This window comes from Triturus cristatus, chromosome 4_1 (assembly GCF_964204655.1).
Source record: "Triturus cristatus chromosome 4_1, aTriCri1.1, whole genome shotgun sequence".
Classification (NCBI taxonomy): Eukaryota; Metazoa; Chordata; class Amphibia; order Caudata; family Salamandridae; genus Triturus; species Triturus cristatus.
In genome coordinates this window covers 1,175,601,971-1,175,627,572 of record NC_140585.1, presented here as the reverse complement: position 1 = coordinate 1,175,627,572, position 25,602 = coordinate 1,175,601,971, and the positions used below count along the sequence as shown (strand labels likewise).

Here is a 25,602-nt window from a genome sequence, read left to right as displayed (position 1 = left end):
TGAGGGTATCTGTGATACCTCAAGTAGAAAAGTTTGGAATATTAGAGAAAAATGAAGGGGGAAAGAAATTAAAAGCAAATGAACAGTACTGTTAGGACCAGATTATAACTTCCTACTCTCCTAATGTCAATTCTTCTCTCTGGTACTGTGGTGTGGCACTTTTCGTCATGGGGCTTTGAATCAGCCCCACAAATCTATTGATAATTCAAGGGTTTGGGTGGAAGTATGTACTACTCATTCATCGATAAGGAACAAAGTCATGCTCACCCCTTGGAGAAGGTGAGCTGGAGCAGCAGAGCGATGTAGTTGCATTATTTGAATCTGGTGTGAGGGCGAAGCAAAGAGCTAAAACAACCGAGATGCTGCTCACCTGGATGGGACCCGCGCAGGGAGGTCCTAGTCAACTTTAGAGGAATGCTGGCCCTTTCTGTGTGGATCAACTCCATGCTGGTTATTTTATGTGAAGTTATATCAATTGTGTACTAGGCGTAAGAAAGGGCGGCATATGTACACAACAGCATTAACAATATTTGATACAAAGATGACATTCCCCTAGCAGATGGGACAATAGGGAAACAAACAATAGAGTACTTTTTGTTGAGTGAAGCAGACAAAACATATTCAGACAGTGGGGTGAATGCTATTTGCAATATATTCTCAGCAATGGTAAAAAGATCATCTGTGACGGTCTTATAACCTGGTCACCTGGTAATTTTACATCAGTAGGAGAAATGATGCTCAACTTGACATTTAGGGTCTCAGCCTTTTAGGTGAGGGACTTTAGTGCCAGACAGGGAGATAGAATGCACCACGCGGGCAAAGACTTGTGTAGTGACTTTGAATGCGTTCATTGGCACGGTTAACGCTACTCCACCTCAGCAAGCATTGGATGCATGGAAAGGGATGAAGAGACAGATATTTTGATACAGATTTGCAAAAGATGCTAGTGATGAAATATTCCAAGTTCATGGAGGGACTAAAGACAGCACCAAGACTTGTGGCAGAGCAGGCAGACGTCAGGAGAGTCAAGATGGAAGTTAATAGGAAATGGTAAACAGATGGGTGTATTAGAGGAAGGAAAGTATTGGACCTCTGTTTTGGGAGTCCAGCATTGGGGATTGTAGGGACTTCCAGCGGCAAAGATCTGAGTCAATCTGAAATGCATGATCAGAAGAGAGGTTTACGAGAAGAAAAGGGAGGTGATGATGTCACCAAGGGGGACTGTGTCTGGAGAAGAGTGGACCCAGGCCTGAGCCTAGAATGCTGCCAGCTGGCAGGGCTCTGGGTGAAGACGGCTTGGGGTCTCAGGCAGCCGAAAATTAGCGATCAGAGAGATAAAGAGGAGACCCTTGTAATGGTGGCACTGTTGAAGACTAGACAGTTAAGAGAGAAGGATGATCAACTGTATCAAACACAGCAGACAGATCAAGGAGGAGGATACACAATTGTGATGCACTAATGCCAGGACGATACGTATGTGTGCGAGTGCTGCCTCAGTTGTGCGGGGTGCACAGAAACCAGAGTAAGGGAGCGAGCGGACAGCTGCAAGAGGCCTCTGGGCTCACACTCGAACACACCTGCTTTCTCACCATATAATGCAGCCCCTACAGGTTTGGATTTTAGGTGAATGTGAAAAGTTGGTGAACTGAGATCCAGCAGGCCACGGTTGAAACTGAGAGGCATCGAGGGCGTGTCCTATAAGGCCAGAGTGATGACCTCAGTAAGGAGGCACTTGCCTTTTGTGGCTACACAGTAGATGTTAGTGGTGCATTCTCTTATTGCCAGGATATGGCTTCCTTCACTAAGGTGGGCCACATCAGGAGATTCTACCTTTCTAGCTCCTGTGTAGCCCAATGACTGTGGTCACGGCAGGCCCTTGAGCCAATCAACGCTCTGGTAGCAGTCTCTTTCGGATGTCAATTGTGGAGGCTCATCACTGGCGTAACGAAAATTGAAGGGGTCTCCCTGCATGGTATGAAGAGGGGCCCCCTCCAGGCTCATTCTGGAGCGCTCTGGCCAGAGTGCAGTGCCGAGGGGGCCCCCTGGAGCTTGGGGCCCCCCGCACCGCGGCAGCTGTGGGGGCCTGTGTTACGCCCCTGAGGCTCATATTTTTTAAAGAGGGGGGACCCCTACAATTGCAATTAGCTTGCTAGTCGCAGGGAAGAACCAGTTTGGCGAAGAAGCAATAGCAAGCTGTCTATTTAATCTGGGGTTTAAACATTCAAGGCATCATCAAAACAATTATAATCACAATCTGTGCCACTGATGCCTACTGACTAAAACATTATATGAAAATATTTTATTTCATTATGAAATCTTTTTTTGTTGGTTTTTGATTTTGATCAATATTTTAAATATAAATATGTATAGATACAAAAGGTAAACACATATAATAAATACATAGAGGGAGAGAAAATAATCAATTCAAATAATACAGTCAATGCTTGTATCTTTTTTCATAAACTTGACAGGTTTGATGAAGGCTAGCGGTAGATGGCAACCTACGCGCGTTTCGGCACTTCAGCCTTCATCAGGAAACCGTCTATAGCAAAGAAATTAGAATGGTAGTAGTGGTATGCGACCCAGGGTAGGATAAAATACAGATTTGGTAGTATCCGAAAGCATGAACAGATGATATAAAGGAATTGCTTGCAATGTCTGCCACTATAGCTAATATTGATACTCTGTTTTCCCAGGTGGTTTGGGCCACAGATGGCGCAATTACTAGATGGACCGAGGAGTCGAGATAGATCTTTGTGAGCTGTTATGTAATGTCCCTAGACCTGGTTACATTTATAGGGGTCCACAAATGTTGTCACAGCGTGTGTATTCGGTCATGGAGCCAAGATGATTAGGTTTTCTGTATTTTGGAGGGAACTCCTTCCCAGATTGAAGCTGTGAAATCACCCTGAACAGTAACCGCCTTAAGGTTTGTTTGCTTCCATGCTGCAGGTTACAGCAAGATCGTTTGCCGCACGACTCCCGCTAACCAACAGCGACATTTGGCCCTAAAACACAGTGCTAAATAAATTGAGCTTGTGTAGCAGGGGAATGGCGGCTTTGTACAAGTGTTTTCATGGTTTGCACTGGTACGCTGGCCTGCTGTGGGGCAAATAAGCTTAACAGGGTATGTGGGGGGGCAGGGAGTAGTAAACGTACTCTGCTCTGAGAGGTATCTTTATCCACCCCTCAAAGTTACGTGCCACCGCCCTGTTACTAACCCCCATCCTGAGAGGTGATTACCTGCCCCCCCTCCTTGAGAGGTAATACAGGGTAACTGTACCCTGATCGGAGAGGTATCTGAGCCTCACTGTGAGTGCTACCTGTAAACATCTAGTTACTGCTCCTTTAACTAGCTTTGACTGTAAGCCTCTGTAAATCTCGATCACTGTACTGTAATCATTTCAGTACCCTATTACCTACATTACACACTTCTCTACTGAAATCCTCTGTAAATCCCTGACTCCTGCCTGGGTTTTCACCTCTTTTAAACTGCGCTCTAAAACCCCACCTGCTCTATAGAACACAACAAATAAGTAAACAAAATGCCTCCCCTCATGTCTGCATCCTGCCTGCTTCCCATGCCTGCTGTGCTCTCCCTTCTGTGCATCTCTCGCCAGGCACGCGCTGCCCGGTCCCTGGCACTGCAGGGGAGGAGGATAAGGGGAGAGGGGCGGAGATGCTGGTATTTGATGACAGATCAGTGGACAGGTCGGAACATCTGGCTCTGGGGGTCTCAGTGTCAATTATTCTAATTCCTTTCCAGGAAACACCAAAGCCCTTCACTTCCGAGGCACCGGGAGGGGAGGCTGGGTTCCAGGTGGCACGGCGACCTGCGCCAAGCCTGGGTTTGTGGCTCTCAGCCAGGGGCACTACCATGCTGCCATGGCCTTCCTAGGCTGTGATAATACAGCTCAAGGGAGTAGGAAAGGCAAAGGGGAACAGCAAGGTTGACCCCCTTTCTTGTTTCTCAAAATCCTGCAGAACCCTGCAGCATCTCTCCTCCATTCCTGTGGCCCTCAGAGCCTGCTGTGTCTCCTGGCCTCCCCTGACCCCTCTTTGCTTCCTCTCCCATCAACCTTCTTGTCATCTCTCCTCCCTGGGTCTTCAGAGCCTGTGGCAATTCTCCTTCCAATGTTCCCACTGTCTACAGGCCACAGACCCCTTACACCCCTCCTCCCTTCACAGGCTAAGGCCGAGGCCCAGACCTCTTGACGTCTTTCTTCTATGTCTACACAGGCTGCAAGGCCCACTCCACGTTCCTGCCTCCTCTACTCTCTTTGTCGTCCAGGACCTTCAAGCCTCGACCCACGCCCCTTGACCCCTCGCCCTCTGTGTCTTCACAGCCAGCTGTGCCCAAGGAGGTGAGAGGGCAGAGAGGAGAAAAAAGGATGATTGGGGAATTAACAGGATGTTATGTCATATAGGTTACTTGAATAGTGCTGATTCCACTGTTAGATTGCTTCAAAGCACTGCAGGGAACCGGAGAGAAAGGATAGGTAAGCTGGATGGATCATTATTTTACTACATAGAACTTGTTTGGAATGTCTTGCCCAGATTTGGAGCAGAATAATTTAAGCCTTACAAAGGTCCCCACAGAAGGCACACAAACAACTGAGTGGTGCTACCAAGCACGAGAACTGAGTGAGGCCAAAGACAGGGTCTTCCTCACGCCATGGGCCTCCCCATTGATGGTCCTTTCTAATCAGCCGGAGAGAGGAAAGTGGCAGTAGTTAGGCCAACGAGGGAGGGTCTTCGCTAAAAAATAATAATAAAATACTCACCTGCTTGCTGCATCGCACTCCTCGAGGCACAGGTTTCCAGAGTGCACTGCTGCCAATGCTGACGCCAGCACCTGCTTTAGGACAGTGCGATTGGTGCGGCCGCACTGGGCGCTGACCTGGAGAGGGGGCTTTGTGACCTCAGGGGGGCGCTGTGCTTAGCAATATCGTATGATATTAGAGATGAGGGGCGCTTTTGCAGGTGGTAGTGAGAGAATCCAGGGAGGCGGTCATGGGGTGTGGGGGCGTCAAAAGTGATTGTCGCACCAGGCGCCACCAGCGCTAAAGCCGGCCCTGTAACTGGTGTCTGTAGGGTAAAAGTCCTCCACGGGTCCACCCATCCCAGTGTCTGTACCAGGGTCCCCAGCCGAGACTCCCAAGGCATTTAATGTGTCACTGTGGGGCGACATCTATCATGAACGGGTTCCAAGACATCATTCCAGTCCCCTCCCACCAGTGACAGTACGTCGGCTAGTGAACCCAAAATGTCAATGAGACGCACTGTGAATGCCTGACTGAGGGTTGGAGGGGCATATATGCTGCCCAACACTAAGGGTTCTCCCCAGATCATGCAATATATAAGCAATGATAGGCCCAATGTGAGGCCCATGTGTGCATGTGTGTATACGGTAAACCGTGGTGGATTAATATAGCTACCCCCCTGGAACCTCTCGTAAACCCTGAATGAAGAACTTGTGTAAACCCATAGCGAGCAAGGCATGGGGCACGGGCCTTCAATAAGTGAGTTTATTGCAAAAGCAGGACATCTGCCCCTAAGCTTTTCGCATGTTTAAGGATTGCCCCCCTCTTGATCTTGTCGAGAAGGCCCCGAATATTCCAAGAGACAACTTTAATAGCTCTAGGTGGAGCTGAATTATCCGAGAGTGACATCTTTGGATGTGGTTTGAGAGTTATATACAAATGTCATGCAAATACCAAGGGGCCTCCCCATTGATGGTCCTTTCTAATCAACCGGAGAGAGGAAAGTGGCAGTAGTTAGGCCAACGAGGGAGGGTCTTCGCTAAAAAAGAATAATAAAATACTCACCTGCTTGCCGCATCGCACTCCTCCAGGCACAGGTTCCCAGAGTGCACTGCTGTCAATGCTGACGCAGCTTTCATGCTGCTGAAAGAAGCGTCAAGATTGGCCTGAGCAGCGATGATTTGCGCTCCCACACCGAATGGGAGATTGTACATGCTCTCTCCAACCCAGCAATGCAGCTGGGGCTGGAGAGATCTTCACTGCGCATGTTGGTTTGGCTGGACTGAGACAACCGGTCAAACCCACATGTGCAGTGAAGGCAGTGCCCAACAATCCCCCTTCAGCCTTTAGCCACCACAGCCTCGCTCCTAAGCCTTGGTTCCAAGAAAAAAAGAAAAAGATACTAAACAAGAGTTTATTATCATTTTATTTTTCATTTTTTCAGGTGCTGGCTGGTGGGGCAACACTCCTCCGCCATAGGGGATGAGCCGCTCCTGATTAGTGTGCCCACAGTCAACTAAAGCTGACCGTAACTATTCACTATAAAGGAAGTGAGCAATTGATGAGGCCTCTGGTGCTCCCAGGGCTTCATTTTTAAAATAAAAAGTGCTGGTACCCAATAGATTTCTCAGAAGCGCATGGCCGGCGCTGCTGATTACAGAGCTGCCAAATATCAAGGCTGTATAGTCTTGATTCAACTTCATGCCTCTTTGTTCCACCGCCAGATACTCCTTGCTCCTTCATCTCACTCTTGCATGTTCTTCTACACCCTCACTGTCTCCCTTTCTCACCGTTTCCCAGTTTTTCTATCCCTCCATCTTCCCCTTTTTTGTTTTTCTCTCTCTTTCTCTGGACCAAAGCAAAAATCAGTGTTGGGCCCCAAAAATGAGTGCTGATGGGTCCTACGTGCAACCACCGGCTCAAATTAAGCACCAGGCACCACCATATCAGTGGGTTAGGCTGGATAGAGGAACTTGAGGCATATCTGGACTAAGGGAAAAGCACAAGTGTCAGAAAGAATGTGTGTCCTGTTGAGGCAGTGTTTCAGCCTGAGGGATGAAGGGTCACTACAGAAATGTCGTCCTTACTTCCAGGAAGTCGAGTAAGGTGCTGCTGAAAAATCTGTCTGCAATCTGGGTGTTATATGCATTTATTTTACCACACAAGAATGATACTGCAGAAGGGTCACAACTTTTTCACTTGCGTTCAGTTACCAGGGAAGTAAGTGACAAATGATGATGTAGATTTGATCTTTTGAAGCAACTTGCAACTTCTGTGACTTCAATTATTTGGTGATTCGAGCAACAGCTAGAAACAAGAAAGGTGATTCATGGCTGAAGGGGGTAGTTGAAGCATTAGGGAGACTAAGAAGCGAATCATTACAGAAGTAGGTACTGAAGACATTTAGGGATTGTATGCACTAAATTATCTTCCCAAAGACACATAATGGGTACAACCCTTTGATACATCTTTCCCTTAGTGAGCCCCCCATCTTTATCTGCCTGCATAAAAAACCTGACTGCGCTAATAGTTTGAGAGGCTGAGGCTGGTGTGAGCAAAGGGGCAAAGATGGCGCTAGTCGCTGACCCCGAAGAAACACGTTCTGTCTTGCAAGATTTTGGGTGGGTTAATCATACCAAGCTCAAATTGCTCCCTTGTAGGCTTTGTTCACAGTTGTGTGATGGTTTTCGTTATGGTGAATACATCAAAACAGATGAATTACGGTGTTGGTTGATGTGAGTACAGTAAAAGGGTCTTTTGGGGTTGAGAGCCATGTTAAAGAGACGGAATACCTCGTTTTAAGCAAGTTACAGAAATTATTTTTGTGTCTTTTGTGCTGGATGCAGTAGCTTGACCTCACATTTTTACTGGATCCCAATCACCCAGAGCATTGAGCACGAGTTTGCAAAATAAATATTCTGTGATATTTGGGAATATGGGGAAACTGAGTAGATATAGTTATAGCATAGTCCCATTAAGTGTGCTAGGTAACAAGTGTACACTGTGCACACTTTGCCAGTAACATTTAAGTTTGATCTGAAGAAATATTTGTGTAATGATAATGTCATCAAATGTATAGAATAGAATCCTCTGGTTGGTTATCTACATTGCTGCCTTTGGAAACCAATGATAGTTTACAGAGGTGTGCTGAAATTAGGATTTTTTGGAAATATCTGTGTAGATAGTGAGCACTTACATACTATTGGGATGATCCTCTCAATGGAAGGTGGTGGTGCTTTGCATCCAAGATGTGTCCCTTTCATACCACCATCTTTGCTCGTTTAAGGCATCTATACCAGTTATCAACTTGGGGATTGGGTGAGGGGAGGGCAAATAAGGGTTTATGTGCCCAAGACATTTTTACAGAGCAGGGGGTAGATCAATGGGATTTTTGAGATAGTTGCTTTCATCTTTAATGTGGACTTGTGTTGTTTCCAATAAAATGTGTCAACTTGACAACAGCCATATCATTACCCAGAGGAATCTTCCGACAATTCAAAGTGTTTCCACTTGAGTTATGCACAACTCCTCTTACGACCTGAAGATAACTTGACTACACGCCTCTCCTCTTGGGTGACATGCCCTCAACTCCTCGAGCTGCCCTGCCACAGCACACTCGCACCTCCTCTAAATGTTCAAGGTTAACATGCACAACTCTTCCAGCAGCCCCAGATAACAAGTGCACAGCTCCTATTGTCACAGGTTGGGCTTCTCCGGGATTTCATGCACCGGACTTTTATTACTCAAAATACAATTCCCACAAACCCGCCAACGTTCCTGTAATGACTTTCACAAACCCCTTCCACACCCATGTTCAAGTGGATGATTTCTCACACTGCCCAGTACAACAGCCACAACCCTTCCATCTGTCACAATATAGTGTGCATGACACTACCTCCCAGGCAGCACGACATGTTCATGACTCCGGCGACTGCCCAGCCTGACTTGTGAGCAGCTCTTCCTGCTGCTTCAGCCTGACATGTGTGCGCGTCTTCCTGTTGCGCAAAGATGACCTGTTCAGATTGCACTAGACTGCTGCCTGTCATCATTGATTGGCCGGCCTAGAACGAGGCCCTTGATTCCCTGCTTTATCTGGCGACCATGTTGTTGATATATCAAGCTGTGCGCTCTACGCCACTGGAGAGAGGGGCGGGTGAGCGCTCCCAGCAGCCATTACAAGGTGGAGTAAGGAGAGTTGTTTCCCTTTTTATCAATTATCCAGGATAATCTTTATGACAGATTACAGCGATGTGATGCAACTGGAGCAGATTGTTGGCTGCGTTTATTAAAATATGGATTTGCTGCTGTTGCTGATCCTTTGGGTGAAGAGATTGAAGGGGAGTGGTTGGTTGGAGGGGCTGGGAGATGCCAGCGAGGGAGGGGGCTAGGTTTATACAGTGGCACTCTGCCCGCTGGTGGGAGGATGAATTCTGTGTCCTATAAATGTCCAGTCTCGCTGACACACTAGCCCACCGCACCACTCCAGGCAGGAACTCAGGGAGCCGGGCAAGGGGGTTGTGCGCATATCTTCACCTGCAGGAGCGGCCTCGCTGGGGAGGACCACCAGGAAGAAGGAGTGCCCGCTGTGTATTTAAGGGTTCCACTTAGAACCCCATAGCCCCAACTTGCCAGCGTGGAGATGACCACTGTGGAAGTCAAAACCGAGACAGAGCGAAATGAAGGATCCGACTCAAGGTCGCAGTCCCCAGACATGGTGAGTGCACTGCTCTAACCTATCTACTCATCCATTGGCATCTCTTATCTCAATCCCTACCCTTGTCTCCATCTGTATTAGGGTATGTCTCCATACAGTCCTTGTTCTTTTGTAAAGCCTGTTACTTTATATAAAACCTTGCTTGTAAACCGCGTTTCAGAGAGCAACATATAAATTCAAAAAAATCTGTAGGACCCACAACATTTACAATGCACTATGTGCTCAGCGAGCCGCCTTTTAAGCGATCTCAGTAATGACACAATGCTTTACCCTGCTTGTATTTATTTTTGAGGAAGGAAACATACAGAAAGTATGAATTATTTTGCATGACTTTCCATGCTGTCAATCATAACAGTGAGGCCAATATGTCTGCAGATTACAGCATAGGGTGATAGAAAATGGCACGACTTCCTTAAATAATCACAGAGGTGCACCTGTGTTTGCACTACAAAGCTGATGCTCTAGTTAATTAAATATATAAATATTGTAGTTCGAACGTAATTTTTCTACACAATATGAATTACATATGAATAAGAGTCGATAAAATGAGCAAAAATAAATACATTGGGAGGCATACAGAGGGAAAGGTTAGAAAAGAAATAACATAAAGCCAAGGGCTTCAACCTCGATAGGACCCTACAGCAGGTATCGGTTACAGAACTGAGACGCTACTAGCTCAAAAGTCAGATAATGTTGAAAAATTCGGCCATTTTGTTGTCTCAGTGGAGGACGTATTTAATAAAGTATTAGTGGCATTAGGGCACGCTTGAGGCAGACCTTGCGATCACAGAGGAAATTCAGTGCAGCCTTCCTGTTCACTGGTGGACAACGGTGTGGGCGAACCTTTGCACTTTTCCCTGAAGTTGGAGGAAGTTGGCACTCTTCGTACTTCGCCCAGTTGCCAACTTCTTTCTACTACGCCGGCGGCATAAGTTTTCTGCACTAAAATACTTTTGCAAGATGATTCTTGGGTCAAGAGATTTTTTTGGTCACTAAAAAGTAAGGGATTCTCTGCTCTGTGTGTGGCTGTCCTTCCAAAAATCTCACTCAATGTGGGCAACTTGGAGCTGAAGATTGGAGTTGAGCTGACCTGCCCTGGAGACAGAACAGAGCACAAGGAAAGACATGAAACAAGCTACACTCCAGGAGCACAAGGCCTACACGTGAGTGAAAAGTCCTGGATGCATAACAAGAGTGAAAGGCAACTATCGAAAAAATAATCCTCTCTAGAATACTCATTAAAGCTATTAGAGCGTATTAGAAGCATCCGTTTTTTCTAATTGTTTTTATTTGTTTTAGGGTTTTAGAATTCTAACAAAATGTGTGCTGTTGCCTAGTGTTTGGGTTACACAATGTCGCTAGACATATAGTGTGACATGATATTGTAATAAATATCGCAAGATGGGGTAAGTAGCAAAAACTTTTAAAACAAATTCTCATTGGCCGTGCCAGCTTTGCTACACGGCATGAGCAGATTTGTAGAAAGCAGGCCTTTTCTATCAGTTGATGTCCTCTTTCTGTTGGTCTACACATTCCATTGTATGCTCAAATTATGAATAATGATTATTGTTCACAATAACAACATTTGTTAAAGATTCAGAAATACTGCATTATGAAGCACTGACACAAACACATATACACACTGTATTTAACTTAAATGGGTCAGTAGTTAATCGTTTGCTTCTATTGGACAAGTTATATATATGTTTGAAGAAAATAGTTAGGCATTCAGTGGATTTGTTATGCTGCATGACCTTCTCATTATTATCTGAAATTATTAGAGTTGGCGTGCTTAGGAGTCAAGCACATTGTTGTTTCCACATATCCCCTCTAAGTGTGGTGTGATCTTGTGCCAATTACTTTTTGATTCTTCTTTTTCCTTCAATTTCAGACTGTAATCTAGACTAATATTCAACATTATCCAGAGCCTTTCTTAGTTCTATTTAAGTGTGTTTGTATCTATTGATAGGGTTTACCTAGTGCACACTTCCTGTACTGAGGAAGCCAATGTACCATCTTTGCATAACATTCCAGTACAGTGCATACCTGTTTTTATCAGCTTAGTGGTGTTCCTCAGTTCAAACCATAGTTTCTTCCAGTAGAGCTAGCTCTCCCTGCCAAGAGGCCAGGCCCTGGTAAATGCCTTGTGTCGAGGTCTGACGAGGTTTGAGGGTGCAATGCATTTGCAATAGCTAGTAAAGGCTATAGGGAGTGTGCCTAGCGTCTAAGTGGAGCCAGCAGGAACTTGAAAAATCTGAATTGCTGGGTGATTAGTGGTTCATCACACTCGACATTTTTCGGGGGGGTCGAGCTTGAAGTTGCTAAACTTTCTGTATTGTATTTAGTGGTTTATGGGAAAGCTGTTATCCAAAACGCTGATCAAACATGAAGCAGTACAAGGAAATTAGACAAAGTACCAACACTAAAAGGATCAGCCTTCATTACATGGTAATAGCAGATGCTCTCCTTGGAGTTTTTTAAAGGCCTTTCAGGTATTAGCACGTCTCACAAGACATAAGAATTAATTCCACAAGAGGCAATAGAACAAAAACAAGATGGAGCACAAGGAGGACGAGGAACAGTCAGGGGGCTGAGAAACAGACCTTAAAATCCGAGAAGATGGTGCCAGAGAATGAAGACACTTGAATAAATTGTACAGAAATGCACAGGAAACTGAATTTACTCATGAAAGAAACAGGTAACCAGCAAAGTTCACACAAGTATGGTGATGTAAGAGAATGAAGAGAGAGGGAGGGAGAAGTGCAGATGAGCACATGAATTTTGAGTAACTCAGATGCTTAGGAAGGCCAACATACGGTGAGGAGCAATAGATAAGGCCTGACAAATATAATGTCTGCAGAATTAGCTTCAACGAGGGGAAGGAATACAAGGCTTATGTTTGTGGTTGCTAAACAAATAGAAGTGCAGAGGATTAACTAAAAATTATATCTAGAAAGTCAAAAGATTGAAGTAAATACAAATGGCAGATTATGTGTAGTAGATGAAAAGGAAGTAAAGTTGATGGGAATTTTAGGTGAGAGAAGAGGATTACAGTAGTGAGCTAGAAAGCAAAGAACCTCTGTTTGCGTGGGGTTGAGTTTGAGAAATTGGGAAGCCATCCAGCCTAAACTGCAGGTATGCAATATTAGACAAAAAAATATAGAGAAGTGGACAAAGAAGAAAAAGAGAAGATCTGAACATTATCAGCACGGAATTGTGAATCAAAGCTGTAAAGTGAGATCTAAGAGAATAATGGAACAGTATTTAAAGAAAAGAGAAGGGATCCGAGTACAGACCTTTGATGTACACCATAGAGCACAGCAGAAGAAGCAGAATGCACACCCTCTGCCTTCGAAATCTACTTTTTAAATTGTTCATGTTAGCAACAAACGTTTTATTTTTGACATGCACTATAAGCAAGGCAGGTTATCGATTGGAATTGCATTGCACCAGTTAAGGAATTTAGTTTGTGTGACTCTTAAAATGTCATCAATCTCCAACACAGTAAGGATGAGCTTCGATAACCAATGAATAATATATAGCCCAACAATAATAGTGGTGCGTTCAGTGATGGGCGATGGCTGGTTGCAATATGTATTCTTTGTCTGAGTTTGTTGCAGTCTGCTTATCTTGTGTGTGTATGAATGTGAGTGTTGGCAGGATAGATGTGGTAGTCTAGGGAAATTTCTACTACTAGTTACAAAACAGTAATTATTTATGTCTGATTGTCTAGACTTCAAGAGGTCTTTCATTTTATTCTCCAGTTGTGGAATCTGTGGTTTAGTGGAAAGGTGTCTCTTGTTCAACTCCATTTTCTGTTTTTGTTATCGGTTATGCTGGGCCCTTGCTGGAATCCTTGTAGTTGCCAACATGGCCATCACTCCATGATGGACACAAGGGATATCCATGCTTCTTCCATTCCGATTATTGTTTACTGTTTGTCAACTATGGAAACTTTTTCTGTTGTGTTTAATGGAGTACCATTTTAGGATGACAATAGCCTTAATTCTTTTGTAACTGGCTTATATCTGAGATTAGAGTATCAAATATTCTCTCGATATCTGCCTCTTTCCTCCTTGCTGCTACCAGAATCCCATCTCGTCCTCAGCCTGAGAGGTACCATTGACTATATGTTGCATTCATAATGGGGATATTTGCCAATTTCACTCTGCAGCTTTTGCATCTCCTGAGTGGTCAAATCTTAACTTGTTCACGAAAATACCTGAAAAACAAGTTACTAAAAACGTCTGAAGGTTTCTTCCTTCTGTATCCATTTGGAGGGAATGAGTCAAGTACAGAACATTTGCAGCACTTTGATAATTCTCAATTCCCTCCAAACGTTGGTCAATAGCTAATGGTTTCTTAGAGAAAAGTATCAATGTTTATTATTCTTAAAAAATATGAAAACATTTTTATGTAAATTATAAATGTAAACTTATTTTAAATATATATTTTTAACCTAGAACTGATAACCGAAAATGTTGCATATCAATTCATAAAGTTAAATGTGCATTAAGTAACTCATCAATTAAATTAACATGTTTAAACATGTTTAAATACATAAATTAGCTCAACTGAATATTTAAATATTACATACGATAATGTAATTTATAATTCATTATTTTTTAATCGTCACTTAAAAAAGACATTGTTAACATTTTAAGTCTAAAAGTTTGATTGATTTTTCAGGTAAGTGTATTACAACATTTTAAGATGATAAACTTATTTATGTACTGTAACTCTAAAGTAACTATAAACCTCACCCCACCATGCACAGTGTTGTCATCAATGATGTCATTTCAGATGCTGCAGTGATGTTTTCAGTGATGTCCAAGAACATGTCATGAATGATGTGATATGGGAGGTAGTTAACAATGCATTGCAGGGCGTGAATTATAGTTACTTTAGAGCACGTGTTATAGTTATTTGAGATAACTAAAACTGGTGAATTTCAGGGGTTTTGTTCTTTTAAAATGGTATGTTTTAACTAACATTTTCACCTAAATATTATGTCTCTTTAACTGAATCTCTAAGGTTTTTTAAATTTGAAGTAAGATAGAATTACACTTCCTAACTATAACATTACTTTAACCTATGTTTTTTTCAGTGAATTTCTGTCTTTTTTTCACATAAAGTTAGATGTCTATAAGTGTGTGCGGTTAGGTGCAGGGCCTGGCCTCTGGCCCGGCCCTGCGGCCAACTCTCAGCTGGTGCCCAACACTCTGCTGCGCATGGCTTTCATCTGTGTGGACCTTATGTTTGGATGCAGGACCTGGCCTATTGCATGGCCCTGCCCTACTCCTCCCATGAGAACACACGTACCCTCCCCGCAGCACACAGCCACTACGCACATGACCATGTCATGTAACAATATCAAGGTTGTCATTTTAAGCAAGACAGACCTACTGACTTTGTAAAAGAGTCAGTACTCCAAAATATAAAACGTGCACCTATTGGCTTTATCAAGGGGTCAGCACATCAACATATATAAAGTAGGCCTATTGTTTTTGTCGAACAACCACCTGTAAATATAATCAAATGAATATTTTATAAATTCACACATTGTAACGTTTATTAAATGGTGATAGTCAAGAGCTCCAGCTTGGAGTACTTTAAAAAATATGGTAAGCTCTTCTGTGGTCATGGATTTAGTGACCCAGGGTATTTACTGTGTGTTTTTTAATGTTGTTGGGGGACTGCTGCACTCCCTGCAGCCCCCACAACATTACAAACGTGTTTGGTGCGCCTTTGCCCATTCTAGGGGCACCACCAGGCTCCCACAAATATAAGTAAAAATCCCTTGCAGGACATTATGATGCACTCCTTTTCTGGAGCAGTGAATAATAAATGAGTCGTCCCTGACGCTTATTTATTATTCATTTAAAAAAATATATATGTTTGTGTTGCTTACCTGGGGTACCAACACCTTTTTTCCAAGTTGGGGTTTGTGGGAGGATCCTAAGAGCCACGCAGCCCCTGCTGACTCACCTAGCGGGAGGCGTCCACATTAATTATTGGCGAGTGTCCCAGTGCTCACCCAGGGCACCCACTATGGGCCCTATTACGATGTCGTCGGTAAGCCTCTGACTACTTGTCGGAGGCTTACCGACCGACATCGTTGGTTTACATTCCAACCATTGAATTATAATGTCAGTGGTCGGAATGTAAACCGGCTGACCAAACCGACTGGCCTCTGATGGGCTCAAGGAGCCAATTGGCCAGTCAGAAGCCGCACATAATCCGGTTCTGCCGTTGGGATTATGATGTCGGATTCCAACAGGCTTTCCATGCCGGGCTTTCCTAAATGGAAAGCCTGTCTGAAAGCAACTTTCGGGGCCTCTAGCATGGCTTTGTTCCCTCCACAGCTTACGGTTGTGCTCCCTGTAAATCACCATGTGGCAGGGATTGACAGAAATTCCCACTTCTCTATGGGAGCTTGTGCTGCTACCGGTTTCAGAATGCCGCAATGCTCCCATAGGGAAATTGGACTTTGCGACCGCACCATGTGTGGCCGCATCATGATTGCGGTTTCAGGCCTGCCGACCTAGGACGATAAGTTCCACAACCGCAGAGATGTAGGTTGGAGGCAACTCCGACCGACATCATAATATGGCCCTATGTGTCCATCATTAGGGGGCATGGGGGAGCCCCAGGGCCCCCAAAGCTCCTGCTGGCTTTCCTGTTCGGAGTCGGCCACTTTAATTATTGAGTGTGCTCTGTTACCCACCTGGGGCACCCACAATGTGTTCATTGTTGGGGGCAACGGGGGAGCCCCAAGGCCCCAGCAGCCCTGCGGCTTGGCGGGAGCCTGCCACTTTAATTATTGGCGGGTGTCCCGGTGTCCATCCTCGGCACCCACAATTTGCTCATCGTTGGGGCCGTCGGGTAAGCCCCAGAGCCCCCACAGCCCATAAGCTCCCCTGTTGGGAGTCAACCACTTTTAATATTGGGTGTGCCCCGGTGCCCACCTGTGGCCCCCACAATGTGTTCATCATTTGGGGCCACAGGGGAAGCACCAAGGCCCCTGCAGCCCCAACTGGCTACCCCAGTGGCCTGGTGGGAGTCGACCACTTTAATTACTGATCGGGCCCACCCAGGGCACCCACAATGTGTTCATCATTGGGGGCTGCGGGGAAAGCCCCCAAGGCCCCAACCGGCTCACCAGCCAGCACACATAGTGGTGCTGGCAAGAGCTGGCTCCATTACTTAGCTCCCACCTGGGCACGAGCAGCATTTTTCATTGCTCCCACACGTGTGTTCCCTGTCCAGGAGAGTGTGGGCAGGAAATAGATTTCTATTCTCTGCCTGTACTCTCCCAGACAGGGAACCACAGTGCCACAGGGGATGGGATCCCTGGGACACTGCAATTGAGCTCACGGAGATGGGGTCCCCGGAGCCCATCCTCAGGGAGGGAAGGAGGCTTCATGCATGCTCCTGCCCTTAAAAAATACACTCTCTCAAGGGAATGGGGTCCAAGGGACTTCATGCAGGCTCGGGTGGGGGGGCACACACCCCCTCCTGATAATTAATCTTGTAGCCCGGGGGATGGGGTCTCCAGGGCCTCATGATAGCTCAGGGAGTGAAGCTGCATTCCCCCACTCCCCAAAGAAAAAAATGTTGCCACCCCCCTCTGCCTTGGCCCATTCTTGGGTAATTAAATAAAAAAATAACCGGAGATCGCCATTTTTTTTTAAATTGTGGCTGCAGAGCCAATTCTTTTTATTGTGTCCACAGAGCCAATAAAAAAATGCAAATGACAGTCCCCAACATGTCCATTTATGACAAGCATAAACAACATATTGTAGGTAGAGTACACGCAAAATTTTTAAGGCTCCTGCTGGCCTCTTCCTGGTCCCAGCAGCCCCTAGGACAGACTCCCATCCAATCCCCGTGCTGAGCGGTCAGGAAAGACGCTCTGCTCAGGTCATGAAGTTTGTGCGGTTTCTCCAGTCAGGCTGCTGAATGCAGCCGGGCTGGAGAACCCTAAGTGCGCATGTGTGCTTTGGTCGGCCTGATGGCCAGCCAAACACATATGCGTATGTGGGGAGTGCACGAGCACTCTTCCTCTCACCACCCATGCCCCGCCCTCCATGCACAAGCTGGCTCAGAGCCTGCAAATGAAAAATAAAACGATGGTAGAGCATTGTATTATTTTTCGTTTGCTGGCTCTGCACCAGGCAGTGGGGCGACGCTCCTCCGCCATTGTGGAGGAGCCACCACTCCATCCTATTAAATAAGTGCAGTTATGAACAACGTAAGAAAATATCAATAAGCTGTATATTTTACAGCAATACTGGAATTTGGTGATTGTTAAGTGAATAACAAAATAGTTGGAAGCAATTCCAGTATTTGTAAGTTCATAGTTAGTCCGTTCATTATTGTGCTGCCTAAAACACACACATTCCTCTGCCCCATTTTTTCTCATCACTTAGACCGATGGGTCACCGTGTGAACTGAAAGATCCGTATTATCTCCTCACAGTCTGCTGGGACTCCAGTTCTCTCGTTTAGACCAGCGCCGGAAGCTGCTTGTCGCTCCTCGGTGGGAGTCAGGACAGCCTGAGGTGGCACTTTGTAAACATGCACATTCTTAAACTGCTTTTGTGTACTGTGGGGATGCAGAAGAGAGCAGCATGCCTCTAGTCTTACAAGGCCTTGGTAGAGTCACATTTATCTGCATGTTAGAAATACTGCTGTAACAAAACAGATATATTGAGGAGTGATTTATATTCGATGGATCATATTAGAGTTTGAAACATACTCAACTTGTTTTAGGAATGTTCCTTTTGAGTTTATATTTTATTCTCCGTTGCGACTTTTTGTAGGCAGCACTGGCTGCAATCTGGGAGATGGTGAAAAAAAACCTGCTTTGAATTATTGTATCTAGAAAGGGAAAAGTCTGGCCTCAGATAAGCAGGAGATTGGTAGATAAATGGTGCTTAGCAATGTGCATGCCCCGGGATTTTCCCAGCTTAATGCAAACCTTCTGTGATGTGAAGTGATCCCCAGATGTACTCTTTAACAGGCAGCTGCGGCCGGACGTGGAAAATAACCAGGATGCCGCCTGTCAGCGATGCCTCAGCACACTTTCGAGAGGGCAAAAAAAAAAAAAAAAAAAATATATATATATATATATATATATATATATATATATATATATATATATATATATATATATATATATATATATATATATATATATATATATATATATCCTCAAGCACTCTTCCTCTCCGCGATTCTGCCACCAGCCACGGAAAAAGAGCACGGACTACAATCCTTTGATATCGATAATTTTTAATGTCCTTAGGTTACATCCACAGAGTAGCAGCTATATATATATATATATATATATATATATATATATATATATATATATATATATTTGTAAGTGCCACACTTCAATGATATAGAAAGTACTTTACTCTTGCGTGGATATTTCTGAATCCGTGGCTGGATTTAGAGTCCATGGTGGATTGCTTAAACTGGCTGCGGCACCTATATTCATGGCTGGTTTGTGGATTTTTACAGTCTGCAGCAAGGTGCAGGCTTGAAATAAAATACATTTTACATTTTGCGTGGGATCTTTGCATTTTTGGGAGATTCCTTGCTCCTAAGGTTTGTCTCCTCATACTGGCAATGGACATCATATCACAGAGACAGTTTAATATGGACCCCAGGACCTGGGTCTTCTTCTGTCAGTGGGATGGGAAGTTCATTTCCTGTATGTGTGGCTGACTCTACGTCTGCGCTAGCACCTATATTCCCCACCATTGAAAGGTGTCCCAGAGAGACTCTAACCATCAGTCAGCACAGTGCTGTTGGCCATTCTTTGTCTTCTAATCCCCTTAAATTGCATGTCCTCCATGCACCCCAGAATTCCATGCTTGCTCTGTGTTCTAATTTTTTAAATATTCTGTCACTGTTTTTATTTTTTAATTAAATCGCTCTTTTCCTGTGCAGTGCACTTTGCGCATTCCTTTCATGCAGCCACCAGTGGCATGCACCTGCAAAGAGGGCCACTATAACTGGCCACTATAACTCCATGAGATGCTGCAGCAGTGACAAGCCAGGGGCCTCTGTGGTCTCCTTCCTACACTTATTGTTTTATTCCAGCAAAAAGAAAGGTAGAAGGTGAGAGCCAGGTGAAATCCCTGGAAGACATGAGGACCCCCTTTATGGCTGTCACACATTCCCTGGCACACAAGGGCTCCTACCCAGTCAAGCCCGTTGGTTATCAGCTGACGACGATTAACAGAAATTTCAGAAATGTGACCCAGTAGCCTATAGTAAACCATGAAAAAGAGGTCTTGCCTTTGGTTGTCAGTAAAAGGAAATAGGAACCACGGCCTTCAATGTACAATCAAAACAGATGGCCATACATGGTAATTGGAGTTGATTTCTATGGATTGATTCCTGTTGATTGGATCCTATTTACTAGGTCCACAGACAACATTCCAGCAATGTGCGGCTGCACAGGTCATTTGTACAATGTGGGGTCCAGGTAGCACAGTCACAAACCTTTCAGAGTTAACCGTTGAAATCAGTGACACTGTATGGCACCAATAAGTCACAAAGGAATCAGATACGATTGGATATTCTTTAACTCTCTCCCTCTTTAGCACATATCTGTTCTCCTAATGACTTGTCTTCCCCTTTCAGTTCAAGGACACAAGATTGGTTTTAGGTGGTTTCGAGGGCCTAGCTCTGGTGCAGGAAGACCCCTTGTTCACCTTACTGACCAGCTATGGCGTTTTACTGAGAGCTGTATGGTCTCTCACTTTTTGTGCCTCATCCAGACGTGGGTTCCTTGCTTACTGTGCCACTGGATTCAAGGTAGCCTGAATGGTGATTCAAGGTAGCCTGACTGGTGACCCCAAAACTGATCCCAGGATGCTTGTTTCCAGTCCAGGGGGGACCTAGCCTGGCAGTTCAGGCTAGTCTGTTCCCATGAGGAACAGGGTCAAGACTGATTTGCATATGGCCATGTCTGAACTGGGGTGGCATTGTGAGGAAAGGAACAATGGATTAAACCCAGATCTGTGACTGGGTGTGGGTGGTTGAAAAGTTTCAGCACTAAGTAAATCATCTTGTGTTTGCTATGTTCGCCATAAGAGGCCAAGGGTATGCCCAGACGTGGGTCCCTTGCTCACTGTGCCACTGGATTCAAGCTAGCCTGTCTGATGAGGGGTAATTCCTCGAAAACAATCCTCGGATGCTTATTTCCGGTCCAGGGGGGACCTAGCCTGGCAGTTTGGGTTGGAGTGTTCCCATGAGGAACAGGATCAAGACTGATTTGCATATGACTGGGTCCAAACTGGGGTGGCATAGTGAGCAAAAGTATGATGGATTAAACCCGGATCTGTGACTGGGGGTGAGTGGTTGAAAAGAATCAACAGTCCGCCTATCATCTTCTTGTGTTTGCTATGTTTGCCATAAGTGGCCAAGGGTATGCCCAGGCATGGGACACTTGCTCACTGTGCCACTGGATTGATTCATGCTAGCCTGGCTGATGAGGGGTAATACCACGAAACCAGTCCCAGGATGCTTGTTTCCGGTCCAGGGAAGACTTAGCCTGGCAATTTGGGTTAGACTGATCCCATGAGGAATAGGGACAAGACTTATTTGCATATGGCCGGGTCCAAGCTGAGGAGGCATAGTGAACAAAAGAACGATGGATTTAACTCAGATCTGTGACTTGGGGTAAGTGTTTAAAAATTTTAGCACTCTGTTCATCATCTTGTTGTGTTTGCTCCTTATAGACAGTGCACCTGTTGGATTTCACCCTCTTCTTGTTACATAAAATATATAGACAACGGGGACCTCCAAATTGATGTGTCTAGTGTTTTGAGTATGAAATATTGGCTCTAAAAATCCTAAATGAAAGTGCTAAATGATACCAAGAAAACACTAAAATGGACCAATTTAATGTGATTAATTTGATCTTAAATTGTGATCTGTTTAAGTAAATTTAGGCGCGTATGATCTAAAATCTGTAGGAATTACCCACTATCGAGGTGGCATAAGTTGTTAACCAACTTTACCCACATGTATAGTGACTAACAGATTCATATGCTGCCTTTTCTAGACACTGTAAGATCTAATCCGCCTATTGATCTCAGACACTGAAATCAGATACTGTGTCTTTTTAATATTTCGATCCTGGCACAAAACCCTGAAGGTTTTAACTGGAGGAATTTGCTTGGGAAAACAGGCCAACTCTGTTTTAATATATCACTAAAACATAATCCTACACCCACAGCAGTTTCACAAACATAATCTTGCACATACTCTCCTTCCTAAACAAACCCCATAAAATCTCTAATAAACCTACTTGTTTAGAAGAGCAAAGGCAAGGAATACCTTAATCCATCAAAAGAAAAAAACATAGACAATAATAACAAAATATTCACAAAGAAAATATTCACAAAGAGCTCAATGGATGAGACAAGTGTTAACCCAGATACACACCCTTCCTTTCATAAAAGAAAACTATTAAATTGCGTAAGAATGCCAGTTAAATGGACAAAAATAACTAACTTCTTTGATTTGCCAACTGACACAGAAAGACATACTATTCACAATAGTAACCTGGTTGGGAAAAGACATGTCCCCAGTACTGCATGAAGCTATTCCCCCTGGATATCAACCCATTGCACTCAACTGAGAAGAATAAAATGGAGGCACACTAGCCATTGTATTTAAGGAGACCATAACAATTAGTAAGCCTATACAAGGTTGTGGAGCCCTTCTTGCTAGATGCCAACACTGCCCCACTTTCACCTTCCACATCATCTTATTATACAGACCTCAACCCAACAACGGAACTTTTACTGATGCTTTCTTGGACAAAATATCAGATCTAGCAAACAAAACTGCCCACTATATCTATAGTTGGCATTCTAAACATCTGGTTGGATAAACCAAATGTGTTTCAACTAAATGCTTTTGCATCAGGACTAAGGCCCTGATTTAGAGTTTGGTGAACCGATTACTCTGTCACATGCATGACGGATATCGCGTCCACCCTATTATAAATGTCATAGGATTTATATTACACGTGTAATAAGGCGGGCAGGATACCAATCACGTTTGTTACAGAGTAACTGGTCCACCAAACTCTAAATCAGGCTTTAATTTCTGGACCCACCCATGAAGCAGGTCATATATTGGATGTCATTTTCTCCTGCCCAGAGCTAATCACTATTCAACAAAATTCACCTCTTACATGGGTCAATCTTCACATTGTTCCTTTTTATTCAAGATCCCAAATAAAATAGCTTCAAAATCCCATTTACAGCCTACAGACAACTGAATAAACTAAACGTTCAGGAGTGGGAATCACATCTAACATTACTGAACTGGAAACAGTAAATTGAATGGTAAAACTTTGTAAAGGGATGTTCTCAATCTGTCACATATTAATTCCAAAGGAAGAATGTCCCTTGTTAGAAAGAAGAGCTGAGATCTGAAATGTATACTGGGCCCTACCACCAAAAAAAGTCATAAACTTTCCCACTATCACCATTCAAACATCCCATCCTCAAATAACTATTTTTTAATATTGAAAAATATATATACATATATAGGGTTGATGATTAATTGTTTGCTTTGTTTAAAGTTTTAAATACATTTATTTATAAGCTTATTTTAATAATAAAACTAGTTATTTTTGGGTTTTATACAATTCTAAAAAAAAGTTAATTCACTATTTTTACTATTTTAAAGATAATGTATTTAAACAAAAAAAATATATATATATATATATATATATATATATATATATATATTATGTTGTTTTTTTTTAGGCTGACTCAATATATACTATACCACCAAGGGGTACAGAGTGTAGTGAGTCCAGTGGGTCTCCAGAGGTTGTACAGAGGCTAAGTAGATAACACTAATCCTCCCTATTGTAGTAGTGTGGGCGAGACGTTAGGCTTATCAGAGGGTTGTGTTAATGCATTTGTTGTGCACACAGTGGTAATAAATGAGACACACACTCAGTGAATAAACCCGAGACCAATTTAAAAAACAAATGAAAAGTGGACACGATTTTCAGTCTTTGCAATGTTAACCTATGGGAGGAAAACAATAATGCGGTTTTGCAGGTAAGTACAGAACTTACAGTTCCAGTCTTCGGGGTAGGAGGTCAGCAGAGGGCAAGGTTAAGATAAGCACAAACACTGCCCCACCAGCGGCAGAGGTGCGGCCGAGTGCAGAGGTCAAATCTGGAGTTAGTGCCCAATGTTAACCAGTGGAGATGGGGAGTGCTTGAAGACACACTGCTTGCAGGTAAGTAAAGCAGCTGCTGGGTTCAAACTTTGGAGGTTTAGGCATGGACAGGGGGGGCCACAAGGCAGCACCAAATACACACCACCAGCGGCACGGGTGGCTATATGCAGGGTGCAAACATGGTGCCCTGATTGGATAAATCCCACCATCTTCAAGATGGTGGGCACTGAAAAATGTGCTTTCGTTCGTCTACTGCACCAGAGGGGTGGAGCTGGCAAAGGAGGGCACACCTCCTATTCTTCCTACGCTTTCCAGCCAGTTCTCCTGCCAAAAGTCGGGGTTTGAGCCGGGAGCTGCCATCTGCTGCTAGCAGCAGAGGCTGGGGTGGCATTACAAAGGCGGCACGCCTTGGAGGTTTCCCTCTCGACACCTCCACCCAGGATGTGCTTCGTTTCTGACCTCAGACAACAGGGTCTCTTTACCCAGGGGTCCAAAAATACGACTGGTGGTGACAAGCTGCCTAAAGCCAGTCGGAGACCACACCTGGGTTGGTAGGTTTTCAGAGGTCACCTGTGAGGTGCCATCTGTGTACATGTCTCAATAAATCCCACACTGGCATCAGTGTGGGTTTATTAAGAGGAGTTGTTTGGTACCAAACACTCCTGTGTACAGTGAAGCCATCATGGTGCTGGGGAACTCTAGTTTCTAGCCCATGAACTCTTTATGTCTTCACTAGCTCTTACAATATTTAAGAATAGACTTAGATGTTATAGGGGCACATCTGCTCACGCAGTTGTTCCCACACCTGAGATATAATGCACCCTGCCTTAGGGCTTGTAAGGCCTGCTAGAGGCATAACTTGCCTATACCATGGGTAGTGCTGCTTGGACATGGCTCACAGGCAGTGTGCCATGTCGACTTGTGTCATTTCAGTCTGCACCAAGGCATACAGGCTGCAGTGGCAGTCAGCATGGCCCTGGTGAGGAGTCCCTAGGGGACCCTCTTCAGTGCCCATTTCCTAGGTACTTGCAGGGGGGTCTGAAGGTGATATATATGTATATAGGTATATTACCTACTGGCGGTCGCCAGTAGGTAGTTATAGTTAGGACCACGTTTCCATAGGAAATCCGCAACATTCTATTTTGAATAACTTTGGCGCCGGTCGACGAATCCTCGCGAATGTTTCAAAATAGGTGGGGCGCTACGCGCCGCTCCTTCCCTGAAAGTCTCGGGGGGATTCGTCAAGCGGGGGCTGAGATAAAAGGGGGGTCCCAAAACGCGTTTTTCCCATGCATTTTTCCATAGGACCTTTAGACAGGGCTACAGCCCGAACGGCTGAACAGAATTACTAGAAATTTGGCAGAGAGGTAGTCCTCAGGTCAAGGAAGTGCCTTTTGTAGGTTTGGTATAAATCTGTTCAGTAGATTCTGAGAAAATAGCCTTTAAATCAATATATATATCTGAGCCAGCTTACGGTGCGCTTACGGTACGCTTACGGTACGCGTACGGTGGCGTGCGCGAGCGCGATTCTGATTGGCTCTAAGATCTTAGTAAACATTCGAATCGGCCGAAACCAGGAAGCGGCGGCCGCCATTTTCTCTCTCGCACTGAGAGTGATGTTTAAAATATAAAGCACAAAAACATGTAAAGGGGCTGTTTAGACAGCTCCCACACACATAGCAATGTTGAGGGAGTCCCCAAAGATCCCCCAAGGCCAAAAACGGAATTTTTATTTTTTCGCTAATTTCGCCGATTACGCTTACCATACGCGTACGGTAAAAAATTATAAAAAAAAAAAAATTATCCACACTCTCCCCACCCTGTGTGCAATTGGTGCCCGAAGGGCACCAATTGTGCATGGCTTATTAAAGATGAGTTAAACTAAAATATT

The 25,602-nt window shown here is 44.4% G+C and overlaps 1 protein-coding gene across 2 annotated transcripts in view; it reads left to right on the top strand.

Moving 5' to 3' along the window:
- PCP2 (Purkinje cell protein 2) overlaps positions 1-25,602 on the top strand; it is a 144,119-nt gene that overhangs the window by 67,658 nt on the left and 50,859 nt on the right. Inside the window, exon 1 of one of the 2 annotated variants that reach the window (XM_085654393.1) lies at positions 9,213-9,477. The exons of the other annotated variant lie outside the window; for it this stretch is intronic. Coding sequence (XP_085510519.1) covers positions 9,403-9,477 — 75 coding nt within the window. The 5' untranslated portion in view covers positions 9,213-9,402. Of the gene's footprint in view, positions 1-9,212; positions 9,478-25,602 lie in introns of those variants that run through there. 2 annotated transcript variants of the gene reach the window in all.